This window comes from Pectinophora gossypiella, chromosome 12, assembly GCF_024362695.1.
Source record: "Pectinophora gossypiella chromosome 12, ilPecGoss1.1, whole genome shotgun sequence".
Lineage (NCBI taxonomy): Eukaryota > Metazoa > Arthropoda > Insecta > Lepidoptera > Gelechiidae > Pectinophora > Pectinophora gossypiella.
Genome location: NC_065415.1, coordinates 15,758,837 through 15,778,529, shown reverse-complemented (window position 1 = coordinate 15,778,529; position 19,693 = coordinate 15,758,837). Strand labels below are relative to the sequence as shown.

The 19,693-nt window shown below is 35.3% G+C and overlaps 1 protein-coding gene across 1 annotated transcript; it reads left to right on the top strand.

Annotated features, from left to right (window-relative positions):
• The first annotated feature begins 17,077 nt into the window (after positions 1 to 17,077).
• On the top strand, positions 17,078 to 17,965 carry LOC126371641 (GS homeobox 2-like). The gene has a single exon (XM_050016954.1). It carries the CDS (start codon positions 17,078 to 17,080, stop codon positions 17,963 to 17,965), a length of 888 nt encoding a protein of 295 aa, XP_049872911.1.
• The last annotated feature ends 1,728 nt before the right edge of the window (positions 17,966 to 19,693 follow it).

Here is a 19,693-nt window from a genome sequence, read left to right as displayed (position 1 = left end):
ATTTTCAAAAATATCCATTATAGCTCCATTTAATCCAACTAATTTATCACCGCTTCCTGTTATAAACAGCCGGAAGTGACGTCGAACGTGTCTGCCACGCGGCCGGAAGTACGTCACAGTTCAATTTGGCTCACTTTAATGCTTAGTAATTTTGTATTAATAGCAAAATATCGAATTTCACAGTTGAACGAATTTATTTTGAATTTTTAAATATAGAATTAACAGTGCAATAACAGTTTCGAGTATGTGTTTAACATTATCTTTTAATCAAAAGCGTGTTTGAACTCAGAAAACTTTTATGAGAGTCGTTATGAAGCGAAAATAAATGTCTCAAATTGTCAATCAAAGCAAGTTGAATTCCGTAGTCTCTGCCTTCTGCTGTGAAACTGCTGTGAGTGCAAAAAAATAAAAAAATCACTAGCTATGTGGGTATTTATAGTTTTTAATTCCAATTTTTTCAACACTTTTTTTATATATAATTTGCACAACTATGAGGGTGACATTTTCTTTTAGAAAAAGCCCTTATCAAAATAAAGAAAAAAAACCTCCAAAATCTATATTCGTTGAAATATGCCAAAATCAAGTCTGCCCTTGACAATACAGATTATGTAAACACTTCCGTACAAATACTTCCAAACAGGCGATTTTGTGCACATGATGTTTAGAGAAACACATAAATGGTAACACCTTTAGGCTATTTTCTATCCGGTTTGCTTGGAAAGGGTTATTCTGCGATGCTGACAATAGAAAAGTGATCCCTTCCGGTTTACTTGCCAGCAAAAATCGTTTTTGTCGTATTATTTAACAAGCTTTTCGGATACATTTACAATCATATTTGCCTCGATAGTGATATTACTATTGAAAAAGAAATTGCCATTATTTTTATTTTTAACGTAAATAATTTAAACATAACGTCCGTAATTCTTATAGTGTTGGGCAGCACTACAAGGCGTCAAAAGTATCCCTCAGTAACTTTCACTCTATTTTTTTTTTATTATAATTACAGTGGTTTTTACAGTAATCACCAGCTTAGTGCCTATATAATATTGACAGTGATCATTACTTATACTACTAAAGACAATTACAAAATGACTACAGAAGTATAATCGGTGTATAGCCATATTGCTAAATAGCAATTTCGTTCAGGCAGCCTTAGGGTAACATAAACTTAGACTGGAATACGGGACAGTGCAATTATTTACATTTCAACATTTTACAGTGCAGAAGTGCCAATGCGCCGTGAAACTACAGACTGCAATACAGATTTCCTACCTATATAAATATTTAAAAAACACAACCTACTTACATACCTAATTTCCTATTCTCAGGATGATAAAGAATTCCATAAACTAAAAATTCATGACTAAATAGAGGTATTACAGAACAAAAACTTGAAACAAAAACAAAAATAAAATTAAATAAAACTAAATCAAATAAACCAAACACAAAATAAAATAAATAATAAAAGAGGTATTTAATTTTATTTAGTAGTTATTCCTTAAAATGAGACTACACAATTAATTAGGTCACGTAGAAAATCCATTCGTTTTTTTATTTGTAAAGCTAAAGTCGTGGTAAGTACTTAAGTAATCAATTTAAATCTTAATGTCTCACTTAGAAGTTACCGTATCGATTCCACCTCGAAGCTAGGCGAGACTTATATAAATTAAATAAAGTTATAAACTTTAGTGGAGTTTTTATAAGTTTATTAAATCCAGGATCTTTGAGGCAAAAGTTACTACTTATATTTACACAGGGTGTTAGTGTCATCGTAACGTGAACTTTGAGGAACGATTCATTCGAAATAAAGTCGAATTTTCCGTCGCAAAAGTATGGGACTGAAAATAATTAAAAAATGTACTAACATTTTCTGACAGCAAAATTTCACTTGATATCAACTCAGAATCATGGTCTGAATCATTCCTCTCAGTATTTGTTACGATTTAACTAACAGCCATACAGGCTGTTAGTTAAATCGTACTTAGACATAAAATTTTCTTTTTAATTATTTTTCTAGCAAAATATAAAACCTAAATACGTATATATTTATATTTTCGTCATTGTCATACACGGTAAATGGTAAGAACCGGATATGTATGGAGTTTCTGATTGCTTATCACCTCGTCTGCCTTGATAATTACGTTGACTGAATGATTCTGATTCTGCCTTATCTTTAATCTGTTCCATGTTTATGTATGTATGTATGTTTATCTTCTGACTTGTGTTAATTGCTGAGACTCCGAGCCAATACACCACGTGGAAGTTTGCCAAATTTTATTGAGCACCAATTTGTATAAAACATAACATAAATAGCCCATATACGTTCTACTGCTGGACACAGACCTCCCCTCAATCAGCCGGAAGGGGTATGGAACACACTCCAACACGCTGCTCAAATGCGGGTTGGTGGTGGTATTTTACGCCTTTGTTACTAATTTCGACAATCAGGTGATTCAAGCCTGCAAAGTCCTTACCAAAGGACAGTCACACAAAGCGATTTCAACAATGCCCCCATCAGGAATCGAACCAGGACCTCCAGATCGTGAGCCCAACGCTCTAATCACTAGACCACTGAGGCTGTTATATTGTTATCACTTCCGTATAAATAAAGCTAATAATAAAACGCTAGAGGTAATGATAAGTGAGAATTCATGCTTACATTCACCCTCCAAGCCACCCTAACAAGATGACACTGCGCATACGAGTGTGCAGAACTAATTCTGTTTTGCCGGAACGCATCAGCTATTTAATTTGGCATCGAATACCAACAATATGGCGACTGGTAACTTATACCATGATTCGATACGGAGTCGATTTATTCTCCTTTCATTTGGTATTTGATATCATTTGTTATCCCGACGATTGCTGTTGTTGCGAAACTAATGATGACTCGCTCTTTCGGAGTGTGAATTTGCATGAAATTATTGGCTGTTATTTTTACGTTTTTCTCGATTAAAATTCATAAATAAGTTAAATAGAAAAAAAAGTTTTTCGTTAGTTTTAGATTTGTCTTTATTTAGTAATTAGAATTTCATAATTTCACAACTTGTGAAACAACAACCCACACGTTGTGAGGTGAATTACCAACATCATCAACCTTGGTGTCGGAGTGGCTCATGTAACGACTACTTACTAACATCAGTAGTAACCGGGTTCAACGGCTTAACGTGCCTTCCGGTGCACGGATCGTCTTACTTTTGGATAATCAGGTGATCAGCCTGTAATGTCCTAACTAAACTAGGGATCACAAAGTGATTTTTGTGATATGTCCTCACCGGGATTCGAACCTCCGGATCGTGAGCCCAACGCTCAACCACTGGACCACGGAGGCCGCTATGAGGTTCAAGAGAGGTTATACGAGGTATTAAACAACATTAACTGTACTATATCGAATTGATAGACAGGAACGCAAGTGTTACCCTTTCATTTAAAGTATATCTAAACACGTGTGCAACTATATGACACGCTGTATCAAATAAGCAGCGTAAAGTGATATACGCGACTAATTTGCTATTTGACAACTCTAGGGACAATTTTTTTACAATCAAATATAGGTATAAAACGCATAGGTATAAACTTGACAATCTCAAACGTTTTTAGAAGTTTAAACAAAAAAAATAATAATAATTGCGTATCATAATTATACCTGGTTACACCTTATACAAATATTTATACCTAATTAAAAATAATAGGACCTTGACCATGACAATGATGTACCAGGAAGTACCCAAAGTCATACAAAAAAACCAAATTCCGACAAAACTGAAACGCACGTCGTTTCAAAGTTTTCCACCTCATGTAAAATTTAAACCGTGTTCATTCGGCGATAAAATCTTAAATAATATTATTGAAGTCTCGGACAGTTACTGTACCGCTTCACACAAAAATCTCACACCTTTACGGTCGAGAAGATTGGTTTTATCGACGAAGTTTACGTTAAGAGGTGAAGTTTGAAGCCTTGTTGTACTTCACCAGAAGTTTAAAGAACCAGTTAAGTGAAGCAGGTAGGTGCGGGGCACAGAATAATGTACCCTGCCCTAGTTTCCTCTACCGCACTCAATTCTCCTTCTATCGTGTGGGTTATGAGGTGGATTACCGACCTCATCAACCCTGGTGACATTAAATTTGCGCATATATGTGCGCAATGCAAACAAATGTCAAATTAATATCAAGTGGAATTTTCCGTCGCAATGTTTTTTTGTGTTTTTTTAAATTATTTTTAATTCTTTCCCATTACGATGGAAAAATCCACTTGATATAACTCAGAATAATGAGCCGAATTTTATTAACCCTTAAGTTTTTAATACGATGTAACTAATACCGTGTATAATAAAAATATGCTCGTCATAATACTTTCGGTCCTAACGATTTTGCTCCCACCGCATCTCTCTATATATTTTTACAAACTAAAGAATGGATTTACAATAAAATTGTAAGAATATGTTTAGCGCTTCCCATTTGTCCAGACAAGTAGTTAATGCCATCTGCGGCAAATCTACAATAAGTAAAAAAAAAAACAATAAAATTGTTAGAGATTTTTTACTAAAACTTGGTGCAGAAACTCAAAGTTCTGACTTGGTCCCTTTAATTGGAACGCGCATTGTTTCAAAGTTCGTAAGCTTCTCTACTTACGCCAATCATTTTTAAATTCACTTATATCATAGAGCAAGTGAAATGTTCCGTCATTCCATGTAAGTACGTAAAACAAAGTCGCATTGGTGCGGGGCGCAATGTCCATTCTATACTTAGTATTATTGTTAATTCTATGCCCAAGTGCTACTAAGTTCTCATGCCACTTGCAAGTCACTTGATCAATCCAGTATTGATGGCTAAGTTGAACTGCTCAAAGATCCCGACAACCCTCCCAGAATTGTCGTGTACTCGACGTGTGGGTACTGAGAACCGACGTGGTTGGTGCAAGCGAGGGAAGGGACGCGGTTATCTAATTCCTTTTTCAAATTGATAATGTCATAATTTCATAAACAGAAATTTGTTAATTTCTTAATTTAAAAAGTTACTTTGTTTCTTTATTTGAAGTGGTAAAAAAGATTCCTTTCAGTGGCTGGAAGTTAAAACATTATTTTAGGCGCTTTTAGAAAAATAAAACATTTTTTGCTGATTCCAGTACACACTATCGAATTTTATTTTAACACATACCTGTCGTTTTCTTATACGCCGCAAAAGAAAGGGACGGGTAATCGATTATAATATATATTTTGATTATGTGTTTCAATTCAGAATTACAAGTGGATCACGCATCACTTTCAGAACTTTTTTTTTTGTACTTTGATATTATTTTTTTTGATTTGAAAACGCAGCAATGTATCTTAACATTGTATAGATTGAATTCATGTTTGGATCATAGATGATATATATTACGTGGTTTCCAGTATTTGTGCACGGTAAATGACAATAAGTGGCGACCCTTATTACATGGGACTTGGGACTTAAATAGCTGTCGAAGAGTGGGTGTATATTCCTTTGGGAATACCGGCGTGTTGGCAACCCCAACATTAAATTTATATTTTTATTACTTTGACAACATGACGACACTTCCGAATTTCTTGTACTTCATACTATTTGTACGAATTTAAATTGAATTCAGTGAGCATTTGCACTCTGGACGTTTCATCTCAGCCTTATCCAGAGACAACCAGCCCTCACAGTCACTAGGAACTTAAGAAAGAAAGAAAGAAACATTTATTACTTCCGGACACCACAGACACAGACAGACAGGTACATTACATTCAACACAGGACAGAAACCACACGGAAATCAATACACAGAAAAAAAATCCTAAACAAAAAAGAAAAACAAACCAAAATCATAAAAATAATAATAAAAGTATCCTAAATGCAACGCGCTGACGGCCCGATTATCTGCGGTGGCGTCCGGAATAAAAGGACCTCGCTCAGCATAAGTCGCGGCGTAAGCCACGACGCTGGTATTCTGCGGACCCTGCTTTACACTTTACACCCCAATCCTAACACCCCGTTATGTTAATCGTTGTTGTTTTTTGAATTGACTGAGTTTTTTCACTACTCTTTTAACTTAGACCATACGTAAATTTTGCACAATATACCCTTACCACAAATTCAATCACTACTATTGCTATTGTAGTTCTTTTTTTATTATTTTTTACCAATAAAATACACAAATCGCTTTGCCTCCTTTGTGTCTTTTACCGGTTTACTTTTTTTCAACTTTGTCAACCCCTTTTCATTATTGTTTCCTTTTCAGTAATTCTGTGTTCTTGGTTCCTTTTGTGCTTAGTGGACTTTATAAAATGACATTTATCGACCAATATTAGTTGTTAGACAATAGATTTTGTTTGACTTTCGTCAAGTGATTATGAGGTGACTTGAAGAGCTTAAGGTTTGGAGACTGAAGGAGCTATAGAAGTCGACTAAGGGAAACCATGAAACATTATGCAAATCACCCGTCCCTTTCTATATCATCTGATTGGTCTAGTAAATAGAAAGAGAAATAGACGACAAGAACTACGACGACAACCTAGACGTCGGCAAGAATTCCATCCTTATGTTGTAGACATACCACCAATCCGCACTTTTGCCTCATCCTTTTTGATGCGAACAGCAAAGGAGTGGAACTATCTGCCGTCGTCTGTTTTTCCAACTCGTTATAATATGGGAGTCTTCAAGGCTAGAGTGAATAGGCATTTGCTAGGTAAGCGTGATAAATCCCAGATCACATCGTGATATCGTCACTTACCATCAGGTGAGATTGTGGTCAAACGCAAGCCTATTTTCATCATCACTTACTACCTGCTTACCTAACCTGAAGGTTTGACAGGTCCGGTTCTTTACAGAAGCGACTGCCTGTCTGACCTTCCAATAGCCCAATACAGGTCACATACCTCCGTAAATGCATTTCTTGGGAATGCGACTCTATTTTGTTAAAAAAAAAGAAAAGCCAATGTTCGTTATAATTATAATTATAATGGCAGAGGCATATATGACAATAATTGTTGAGTAATATTTGGATGAGATATATATATATTAATTAAAACACTAATAACGGGTTCTTACCACGACAAATATCGGGAGTCTCATATCCCCATTTAAACGCGGTAAGAACCCGTTATTATGTGTTTTAATTATGATAATAACCGCGTAAACTTAAAACAATGTATAGATATATATATTTGTTGCTACCTATTTCTTCTCTTTATTTTGATCAGAATTATAATTTATGACAATGTATGATAAAATAGATAAAAATAAAATAAAGCAAATAGGAAATAGGTATTTTATATTAATGTATGTTTATTTTAATTCAGAGTTAATATCAAGTGGAATTTTCTTGGTTTTTTTTCTTAATATTTTCAATTCTATACTTTTGCTATGGAAAATTCCACTTGATATTAACTCTGAATTAAAATAAACATACATTAATATAAAATACCTATTTCCTATTTGCTTTATTTTATTTTTATCTTTTATATTTTATATTTTATATTAATGTATGTTTATTTTAATTCAGAGTTAATATCAAGTGGAATTTTCTTGGTTTTTTTTCTTAATATTTTCAATTCTATACTTTTGCTATGGAAAATTCCACTTGATATAAACTCTCAATAATAAACTAAATCATCCACCTCAGCATTTGTTACGATCAAGTGGATTTTCCTGACGGAAAGCTCATGAAAACATTTATTGTTTTTTTTTTTTTTCAATTATTTTCCGTTCTATACTTTTGCGATGGAAAATTCCACTTGATATCAACTCAGAATCATGGCCTGAATATACGCTCAAAGTTTTCGTTACGATGTCACTAACACCCTGTATATAAATGCAATTTTCTGTTCCCCCGAGCTGCACATTAGCTGCAGCTACTATTTAGGTATCTGCACACTGCACATTGCACGTGCACCCCCGCATTACATTTAAAAGCATTCGGAACATGCTTTATTAACTTTAAACAGACCGGTCCTCAGGTAAAAGTGTGTAAGTCATTTTTACGTTTTTTTTTTATTACTTATTTTTTTTAATCGTTGGTCTAACAGAATGCTCGATAAGGTTTTTTGCGAGTACTTTTAATCATCTGGGGATGGTTGTACCTCTGAGCATCCCAATAAGGAGACAGTTGTGATTTTATTTTTATGTCTTGTGTTTTTTTTTTTATAAAAAAATCCCTATCTGCTCGTCTGTTAACTAAAAGCGAATAAAAAAAAATATAAGACGCTTTAATTTTTTTCTAGGACATTGCAGCCTGAATCACCAAATTGTCCAAAAAAGTGAGATGCCTCCGTATTTCGGAAGGCACGTCAAGCTGTTCACCTCCAACTCAAACAACTCCACCTACAGAAATAAATTATTTTTAAGTTCAATTGATATCATAAACTAATGAAACAAAAACTGCACGTAATAATAAATTCAAAAGAAACGTTTTATTGTTTAAAATTATTTATTTTAAAAAACTTTAAATAAATAAAAAAAAACACTAGCATTTGTTTACACTGTAAGACATTTCATAGTTCATCGTCATCTCCCTAGCATTATCTCGTTTTTTTTAACAGAGTCCGCTTACCTAACCTGAAGATTTGCAAAGTCCGGTTTTTTACAGAAGTGACTGCCTGTCTGACCTCAAACCCACGAACGGAAAACCAGCCCAATATAGGTTAGGTCACATACCTCCGAAATACATTTCTTGGAAATGTGGGTTTCCTCACGGTGTTCCTTCACCGCTGCACGTGATATAATAATTTATGATTCGAACATGAATTCGAAAACAAATTCGACAATTAGTTTAGGCCTGTGCTGGATTCGAACTTGCGACGTCAAAGTGAGAGGCAAGCGTTCTACCAACTGGGTTACCACGGCTACATTTTAGAATTCATAACTTTAAAATTATAAAATACGTGAAATGTATTTCAACTTTCTAGTCAATCAGTTTTAATTCACAGCAATTAACACGTCGACGCTGACACCTCTCTGATGACACGTAAAGGGACAACCCTCTCGGAAAATGTGTCTATTTTTCACTGTAACACCTTCCATATATAAATCTGTGTATGTTACGATGCCACGTATAATTACCCCACGTACCTATATGTGTGTAAGTCATTTTTACGTAACTAGTTAACTAGATAAGACACGTGTTTCGGACAAGTAGAGATTGAATGAAAGTAGACTTACGATAAAGATTTATGATAGGGTTGTAATTAGTAGGGCTGGAAGAGGAAGGCCTTGGCGTATCGCGATCAGTAGGCTCTGCACGGTAACCGCGCCGCGCGCGCGAATTATATCGAGGCCTTCGACCAATAGCCGTTTGACGTCCATCGACGTAGATAGCATTCGTATCGTTTATTGGTCGAAGCGCTCAATATAATTCGCGCTTATCGGTGATCATGCAGTCCCGGCAGATCCAGAATGTTTTAAAGAAAGGCCAGATCATGAGTTTTCTAAACCAGCTAGCATGCATGAAGTCTTTTACGAGAGTGGAAGTAGCGAAAGTGGTGTCTGACTACCCCAACGGGAAATAGGCATCGTCTTGTGAATATTATATTTTTCAAATATGTATTCGATATTAAATTAACCTGTGGCGTCTAAAATATTCGTTTTGACATTAAAAATATAGCATGTAAAACAAATGACAAAATGAATAGTTTATATTACAGTATATTATATTAAATTATTTTATATTATATTCCACTATCATATTTATTGTTATTCTGTTATTATATTTAACTTTCTAAAATTGCCAAATTCTACGCAAAAATGTTTTTTTTTTAACAGAACTCACTTTTTTATTGTTTATCTCCCTCTTACTTGTAAATATGATTGTCAATTGTTTTGTATTAGATTCTGTGTCAAATATGTTCTTAAATTAAGATACACGATTGTCACTTCCTTTTCCTTTATTCGATTACACGGCTTTCACGGCAAATACCTTTTTATTAAGGCCGGTCGCAATTTGGAAGCGTTTTCGAACAAATTCGACTCGTGCGTAAGAACACGCACGAGTAATCTCAACCTTACAAGTGCCTACTTTAAGGTGCGTTCTTCGTTGACCTGCATTCGTACATTTACAAATTCAAATAATTTATTTTCAGACCATAATAACGTCCATAGAAAAAATAAATAATAATAATATTAAACAATAAATACAAAAATTGTTAAAAAATAAAAAGAACAAATACATAAAAATTATAAACTAGAAATTCAAATTAAAAATCAAGATTAAAATTAACATCACAATCAAAAATAAAATTAAAATATAATTAAAATCATAATCAAAATGATTATTAAATTACATAGGAAATAGGCTCAGAGATTTATAATATACGATTCAAATTCATACAAAAACGCGTCCAAAATGCAACCGATTTTCTTACAAATTCTGCCAAATTTTGCCTCGGCAATAATCACGAAGAACCCAGTTTTCAATAAATGAAAAGTTACATCGTTTGTAGGCACGTTGTGTAGCTCAACCGATTTGGAGTTGCTAGTATGGAGTCAGTTGCTGTTAGTGACTTTCAATTTTTTAAATTAAACCCTCCGTCATGGTATAAGGTGGAATCAACAGTTCTATTACCAACGTCCAAATAATTTCCCGTTAATCACAACCCTTCGCTTTTTTTCGTTGGATCATGTGTGAAATTTAAACAGGCTATAGTATAGTCTCATCCACCCGCAACTCGGCCTTCGTGGCGCAGTAGTTAAACATTAGGCACACGAAGGTCCTGGGTTCAATTCCCGATGGAGTCAAGTCTAACGAAAAATCATTTTGTAAGACTGTCCCTAGTTTGCTCAAGACATTGCCGGTTGAAATCACCTGATCAGCCGAAAAATAAACTGATTCCGTTCTTCGGAGGGCATGTTAAGCAGTTGGGCCCGGTCAATATTTACTTAAGTATTAAGTTTAACTATTACTACTACTGCTTTATGTAACGATAAATCATTTATATAAATCTTTATCAATAAAGAGTATACAAACAAACTAGTATGTACGTTACCGTTATATGAGCCATATTGAGCGGCCTAATATTGACCCTTCCACCAGAGTTGATGGGGTCAGTAATTGATTTCACAACCCATACTATATATGAAGAAAAAACTCGCAATGGAGCTGCGTGGTAGAGTATGCTCCATACCTCCTCTAGTTGATTCAAAAGGTGGCCTGTGCCCACACAAACCTTGTATCAATTAAAGGAAGTACGGATCATATTCTACCTAATACTCCACCAGATTGACCTGATCAGAATTGAACCTCAATCTCTGCATTTATTCTTTATTCCACGGTTACTGCTAATAGCTCACGATCATCATAATTTAAGAGCCACGCTCTTGTCGGTGTAATATTCTCCATCCTACTTTTCAGGGAAAAATAGGGCAGTAATTTCCCTCTTGCCTTCCGCCCCGCAGAACTCTATCAGACGCGAGAGGGATGGCGCCCAGAGTAGTCTAATTCAAAGCTGTATTATGACTCCTGTCTTCCGCCTCTGAATAGTACTGCGGCTAATAGCTACTGCACCATAGAGGTAGATAGGTAGGTACTTATCTATTTTAATTCATCATCATTAATTCAAGAGCCACACTGATGTCGATGTACCATTCTCCATTCTTGTCTATCAAAGGCCAATTCTTGGAATTCCTTATAAGACAAGATGTTCGCTAATTTAATTAAACATTTAAAAAGACCATAATAATTATTCCGTTCATAAGTTTTATGGACAAAGTTATCACTTAACCTCAGTGCTACTTAACAATAACTTTGGAATAACTTTATTAATTAGATTAAATGTCTCTACAAAATATAAATCTTCAAATTTAATAAGTAATTCCGTTTACCAAATTGAAAAGTATCCGAGCCTTCAAAATTTATGAATGTGCAAAATAATAAGTTTTAATGGACTCAGAACTCCACAATACTGTTTAAAGAATTAGTTCGCGAATAAATCTTGAAAACACAATTTCGCCTGTAGCAAAACAATAATAAAATACCGTCCAATCTTAAAACTTAGAGAGCTTTGAACCTTATTTCTACGTAACAAAAAGTATACAAAATTTTGCGGAAATAAGGTACATTTTTGGTAGTAAAATTAGAAATACCTGTACCACAAACAGGCCTCTTTAGAGTACAATAGAGTAAGTATCGACAATGGAATCGATACCTCATTCATGTTAGGTATATACATCACTGTGAAGCATGAATGAATGGATTTATGAATGAATCGCGCGCCGCGTCCCGTAGTGTCGCAGACTAGTCGTCGCCATGCGAAATCGTTCAAAAAATACAAAGTACGTTTGGGAGAAAAGGTTCCGCATATAAATCTTTGAATAAATATACGTATTTTTTTGTTTTCTTTTTTTTGACGTAACTTGATGTTACAGTTTAATATTACCTTATTGTTGTGATTTTACATAACATAATAATAAGTAGGCGGCTATAGGTACTACCGATTGGGATAATTAGTGATATATTAATCGCTTGATAATTTTTTAATTTACCAAGACCAACCAACAAACCAACTGTCTCTACTTCTGATGTTACCTGCATTTGCAGATATTTCGAAACAAATTGATTCAAGTGCGGACTACAACGCCCATGAATTATTGTGACTGTTAAAGCCAACACGTAGAGGCCTCTTAAATGAAAATGTAATCGGCAATTATCCCTGTGTGGAAATGCAAATTACTATTAATATTTTATCCGTCCGAGCCCGACTTTTTCGTTAAATTTTATCTTCAAATAAAATTAATGTTTTTAACTCGAACCACGGAACCCTAACTAGCGAATTTCTTAGAACCCACGTATCATTGTCCACTGCACGCCATTTTGTATCGTCACCAACTTGACTTTGCCAACAAAGCACAGGTGGTCATTAAATGACGTTTCTGTGCTCGTTTCCGCTTTGCCATTCATTGCGTTGCTTTTGTCCGCCATTGTTGCAAGTGGATCGAATTCGTGTTCAAGTGTAAATGTAATTTAATTTTTAGCTGAGAATAATAGTTAGTTTTAGACGTGGTAGGTCAGTTGGTAGGACGCTTGACTCTCAATTTAAGGTCGCAGGTTCAAATCCCAGTACAGCTGCTAAATTCCAGCTGCAGTAGTTTTAGGCGGATGAGACGTTTGTTATGTAAAAAATGACGATTCAAAGTGTAACTATGTTACCTACTGAATAAAGATATTTTTGAATTTGAATTTGAGTACAGGCCTAAACCAATTATTTTCGAATTAGTTGTTTTCGAATTCGAATTTTGAATTTTTTGAATTTTGTTTCGAATTAATGTTTGGATCATATATTATATGTTTATCACGTGCTCAGCGATGACACATCGTAAAGAAACCCACATTTCCGAGAAATGTATATCGGTGTGAACTAACCTATATTGGGGCTGGTTTTCTCTTCGCGGGTTAAAAGTTCAGACAGGCAGTCGCTTCTGTAAACTGTACTCTGTGTTCTGTTCTGTTGTATTATTATTTTCAGCTCATCATCATCTTCCTAGCATTATCCCGTTTCTCACAGGGTCCACTTACCTAACCTGAAGATTTGACAAGTCCGGTTTTTTACAGAAGCGACTGCCTGTCTGACCTTCCAACCGGCGCAGGGAAAACCAGCCTAATACAAGTTAGCTCACATACCTCCGAAAATGCGTTTCTCGAGAATGTGGGTTTCCCCACGATATTTTTCAGGATGTTTCTAATGAGGTTAATTTACATTTACAACACTAACAGAATTTATAAGGGTTATTTATTTGACAATATTCAATCAAAGTCATAGGTGCGTGCAATAAAGGAATTAATTTGATTTGATCAAAATGCGAGCGAAATCTTTGTATCAAAACAGCGAAAATGGTTCGTTGCTTTCGCCGCTATCGATCGTAATGTTTACATCACATTGTTATAAGATCCATTGTGTTACCATTCGTGATTATTTTAGGGTTTGTCAGATTCTGCAACAAAGGGCCAAAATACACCGACGAATTGGCGAAAAAATATCAGATCGACAAAGTTTTTTTGCCGGCAAAGGGTTGGTATGGCATATGTCGACAATGTTGAATCAAGATTTTGATAAAAAATGTCTTTTGAGAACAGTAGTCAAACGATTACCGACTGACGGCTCCCTTTAGGCATATTGTAAGTGATATGACATAACATTGAAACTGTCACTTACATTTCTTGAAGGTTTACCACTTTGACTGACTGCTATAGGTCACGTTCGCTCCAACTAAGTATAGAACGTTCTAGAACTATATATAGGATACAGAAGAGCCAATAAATTATAGGTTTCCACAAATAGACATAGTATAAATCGGTCTGACCGCATTACTTATATATAACATTATCATCATCAGCCGTACGACGCCCACTGCTGGGCATAGCCCCCCCAAGGATCTCCACGACGATCGGTCCTATAACACTATACTTAATACAAATAAAATACACAAATACAAATATACTACATTGCACCAAAATAAAATAAAATATTTACAAAAGAGACTTTCTGTTTTTATTTTCGGATTTCTAGCGATTTATTTTTGATGACGCAATTAACACTAAACTTATTCAGTAGTTGAGCGTTGGACTGACGATCCGAAGGACCCGGGTTCGAGTCCCGGTGGGGACGTATCACAAAAATCACTTTGTGATCCCTAGTTTGGTTAGGACATTACAGGCCAATCACCTGATTGTTCGAAAGTAAGATGATCCGTGCTTCGGAAGGCACGTTAAGCCGTTGGTGCCGGTCACTATTTACTGATGTAAGTACGTAGTCGTTACATGAGCCATGTCAAGGGCCTTTGGCGGCTCAATAATAACCATGACACCAGGGTTGATGGGGTTGGTATTCCACCTCACAACCCACACGATAAGAAGGAGAAGATAAAAACAAATGTTACAAATAGATCAAAATTTATAAAAAAATAAATGTTCAGTTTAAAGAACTTTGTTGATGTTACCAACTGAATAAAGATATTTTGTATTTTAATTAACTAGTCGCCATCGCCATCCGGAATAAAACTTGCTAAAATAAAAATAAAACTAAGGAGAAATGCCTGCAAATCACTAAGATTCAACGTCATGAATTTATAACATACAACTATTATAATTTACAACATATATAAATATACTTATAACATAACTTACTCGTAACTAATAAAGTGCTTAATTTTTCACTTTATAAGTCAATTATTCAATTTATGACATAACTAATAAAATATAATTCAAAGTGATAATGTTAAAAGGCACTTTATAGTTTACAAAAATATACATTCATTCATTACAATTAAATTTAAAAAATGGTTATTTCGAATCACAATATCTAAAACAATCGTCTAAAGTAAAATCACTATGCTGTTAAACTGAAAAAAAAATCTGTAAACACAATTATTAAATAAAGGCTAGGCCCTTTGAGCTTATTACAGACCACTTTAACGTTACTTTCAAATTAGGTTTGACATGATAATAACATTGGCTTGTAATAATATCCCTTTTAATATTTCTATAGAATCTTGTAAGGGCAGTGTAGGGGAGAAAAGGGCGGGGCTATAGCATACCCTCCCTGTTGAAAGGTTTCTGTATGCTAGGATCAGAATCACGCGCGAAGCATACGGCGCATATTATGGGGTATTCATACTTAATTAATACCATGTGCCAAAGGAGAAATAAGAGGTTTTGATACTTGAAAAAAGAGTCGAGGAAAAATATAAAAAAAAATACTGGCGCGTAATACGGTTATCAACTTAATGTTACGGCTTCTGTGGTCCAGTGGTTGAGCGTTGGTTTCATGATCCGGAGGCCCCGGGTACGAATATCACAAAAATCCCCTTTGTGATCCCTAGTTTGGTTAGGACATTACCGGCTGATCACCTGATTGTCCGAAAGTAAGATGATCCGTGCTTCGGAAGGCACGTTAAGGCGTTGGTCCCGGTTACTACTTACTGATGTAAATGAGTAATCGTTACATGAACCATGTCAGGGGCCTTTGGCGGCTCAATCGTAACTCTGACACCAGGGTTGACGAGGTTGGTATTCCACCTCACAACCCACACAATAAGAAGAAGACTTAAAGTTCTACCTAAAAAAGTGAAAATTAAATTGAAAAAATCTGACTCGGATGGAACTTGACACCGCAGCTCATGTAGCTAATAAATTTAATTAAAATTGTAACCTAAAAATAAAATGTAAATAGGTTTTACTTTAAATTATTAATTAACAATATTATTAATAAAACCTTATTTTATAATTCTTAACATACATACATACATAAACTCACGCCCGTAATCCCTAATGGGGTGGTCAGAGCCACAAGTAATCAAAGACAACTTGCAGCCACTGTTGATACGAAGTCCAAAGATGGATATGATGAACCTAAAAATAATTCTAAAAAATAATAATAATAATAATTCTTAAAAATATAAAAATTCAAATTTCTGCCAGCATCTTTTTGGGCATCTTGCTTTTTTTTATTGTGTAATTATTGTTTAATAATTGTGTGAATAAATAAATTGAATAAAAATTATTAATAACAACATTACACTGTACCATCTACTTTTTTACATTTATCAGGACAAAACAAATTATTAAAGTGCCATTAGTATGATCAAATTACTCTGCTGTTTTCAGATAGGTATACTAATAAGTTTTCAATTAGGTTTCCTCACATCGTTAAAAGGTCGTGAAAGAGCCTAAACTACAGGCCTGAAAGCATTCACAATTGAATTACTTGCCTCACCAGACAACTTTGAAAATAAAATTATATTAAATGTCTTGATACTATAAAAAGAAAAAAAAAATCAAACTTGTTTTACAACGAAAACAGTAACCAAATTGGGTTTAATGGGATAGATATTAGGGATCGCATCCCATACAAAATTATTCATAGCTACTAAAATGCTTCATTCACAATAATAGTTTTTTTTTCGTCTGGGGTTGACGGGCCTCTACAAAAGGGTGGGACGGGCCACGTAATTGCCAAAACGCTTCGAGTGAGATCTATTGTGTGTTTACAAAGGGTGCCCTAAGTGGGGGAAGTTTTTGTAATTGTTACTTTGTGGAACCTCACCCTGTACGATCAGTCGAGGACCGATCCCCGTCGCGAATACTCGCAAACATGTCCAGATCATTTTTAGTTGATACCCTTATAAGTGACAGTAAAGACTGTAAGAAACCGGAGATGCGTAGTGATATCAACCCTTATACTTTGTTGGGCCAACACTTGGAGAGGCCCAAGTTCTTGCCGTACCCTTATCCTGGGAACTTGAACCTATTGACACTTGGGCTGCAGCAACAACGGTCGCCAGATCTGTTCAGGCCATTCTTAGAGCACCTGAACTTTCGATACCCGGTGTTACACCAACTGCCAAGACAGGAGTTCTACGAACCTTCGCAGGAACCAAGACCTTTCGAAGGATACTTGAAAACTGAAGAACAAGAGCCAATCAATTTTGTGAATAGAAGAAAGAAATCAGTTTCACCTTATTTGCACCATCCTTACAAATCCACAGCAACGTCTCCAGCGAAAAGTCAAGGTCAGAGATCGCCATCTTTATCTGGTGAAAGCAGAAATGGGACGCCGAGTCCTCCGCTGACTCCTTTAGGCCATCCTGAAGAGTTACTACCAGGATACTCGAAAGACCTTAAACGTCTTCCATTGAAAGAAGACTCGAGCAAGCGCATCAGAACGGCGTTCACAGGAACTCAGCTTTTAGAACTAGAAAGGGAGTTTTCAATGAACATGTATCTGTCAAGACTACGACGGATCGAAATTGCATCTCGTTTGAAGTTGTCAGAGAAGCAAGTGAAGATCTGGTTCCAGAACCGAAGAGTTAAGCTGAAGAAGGAAGAGGCTCCTATGACCTCCGATGGACGTACAAAGAAGTGTTGCTGTACTAAGTCGTGCTCAAAAAATCAAGAATCCTCATGCGAAAACGATCAGGAACAAATTGACGTGGTTAGTGATAACGACACTAATTTCGAAACGCAAAATCCTTATTCTTGAGTCGAATTTGCCAAGAAAAAGCCTTCACAAAGACTGAATAACTTTGATTGTTCAATTATTTGCACAATTTCTTCATTGTAGTGTTAAATGAAAGACAAATTTACCTCCATTTTGGAAAGAGCTTTTGTAAATTTGATCTAAAAGAAGTGAAATTAGATTTAATACGACAGGGCGGGTTTGTACAAACATTTGAGTCCTTATTACCGTTGTAAATATGAGTAATAATTTATGAAGGAAGCTTAATTTAGCGATGTGATTTTACAAGGAGAAAAATATATTTTCGTACAAATTTACAACTTGTTAGAGATATGTAATAAATTTTATATTCTAGTAATACTTTTTTATTTTATTTTATCATAAAACACCACTAATTAAATTCAAATGATACCTAGAATAAACTGTTTAAAAAACAATTTTCTTTACCATCCACAGCTTCAAAACATAACACAAAACATTTTTTTAATTTTTTCAACCTTTATTAATTTCAACACATTAAGAAATTACTCTTCTATGATTGCTATTATTTGGGCCTCATCTTACCAGGACACTATGGTTGCCTCCGGGATTCGGTTGCTGGCAACACAACTGGTCGCGCAAACTGGTGAGATAACCTTTACACAACTGCATATAAATATTTTGTTAGAGGTGCCAACGCGATTGGCTATAGCACCATAGAGTCCTAATGAGAAAGGAGTTTCCTAGGTCAAAGATAAATTATAAAAAATCTGATTAGTAAATAAAAACAAATCTAAAGGTGACAAAAAAGATGTATTTTTTCTAGTTAGCTTATATTTTATGAATTAATAAATAAAAATGTAATAATAAGTGCGACATTTTGTCACGTTTTTTTGTCACGTCTCAGGTTGCTTTTTCATACAATTCCATAGTAATTTATTGTTTTGACGTTTGGTAAAAAGTAACTGATTTGACTAGCTTCCAGCCTATTGTCGCCCGCCGGCGTGGTCGACGATTTCCCTCATTCAGCGCTTATCGCTATCGACCCACTAGGGTCGATCAATTCTTTCAAATATTTTTCCTCTCAGACGACGCCCTGAGCCGAGGTTCGCGCCCAACTGGGCACCCTCAGGCCTGTTGTCTTAAACGTTGTATCAGGTGAGAGCCTTCAGCGCTCCCCATTTGTCCGGCCAAGTAGTTAATGCCATCTACGGAAAATCTACAATAAGTCACGTCAAATAAAAAAAAGCCTATTGTATTGGTTAAAGTATTTACTTTTTTAAATAAGTAAAGATAGGCTATTCATGTCTAAGCCTCTAGCTAGTTTTATAAAAGAATTACTGCTACATATAACATAAGCTCACGACAATATCCCAATTGGGGCGATCAGAAGTAATACATCCATCGCAAGATGAACTAATTACCCACACCTCACCGAGCTTTCTGTTACACCAATGTGGTATGTGGTGAGCCGTATCGCTGCCGTTTTGGTCGAGCCAACTATATGGGCGAAAACTGCACACTGCAAATTGCTGCTTAAGATTTTGTAACTCATTGGTGGGTACATGTCCAGTTAAGTAAGTAAGTAAGTAACATATTTATTTCCTCTACAAATAACATTGTTCTTATACTAGTTTACAATCATTTTATAACATGAACATTAATAATATTTGTAGAGGCTGGAGCCTAAACTAGGGTACCCTGTGTTATAGGTCTCCAGGCCTCCACCTCCAGGAATACGGTCATTAATAATGTTATAAATAGAGCAATACA

What these genes read in the sequence shown, in the direction of transcription:
- LOC126371641 (XM_050016954.1), top strand. Translation starts at nt 17,078, where the DNA reads ATGTCCAGATCATTTTTAGTTGATACCCTTATAAGTGACAGTAAAGAC.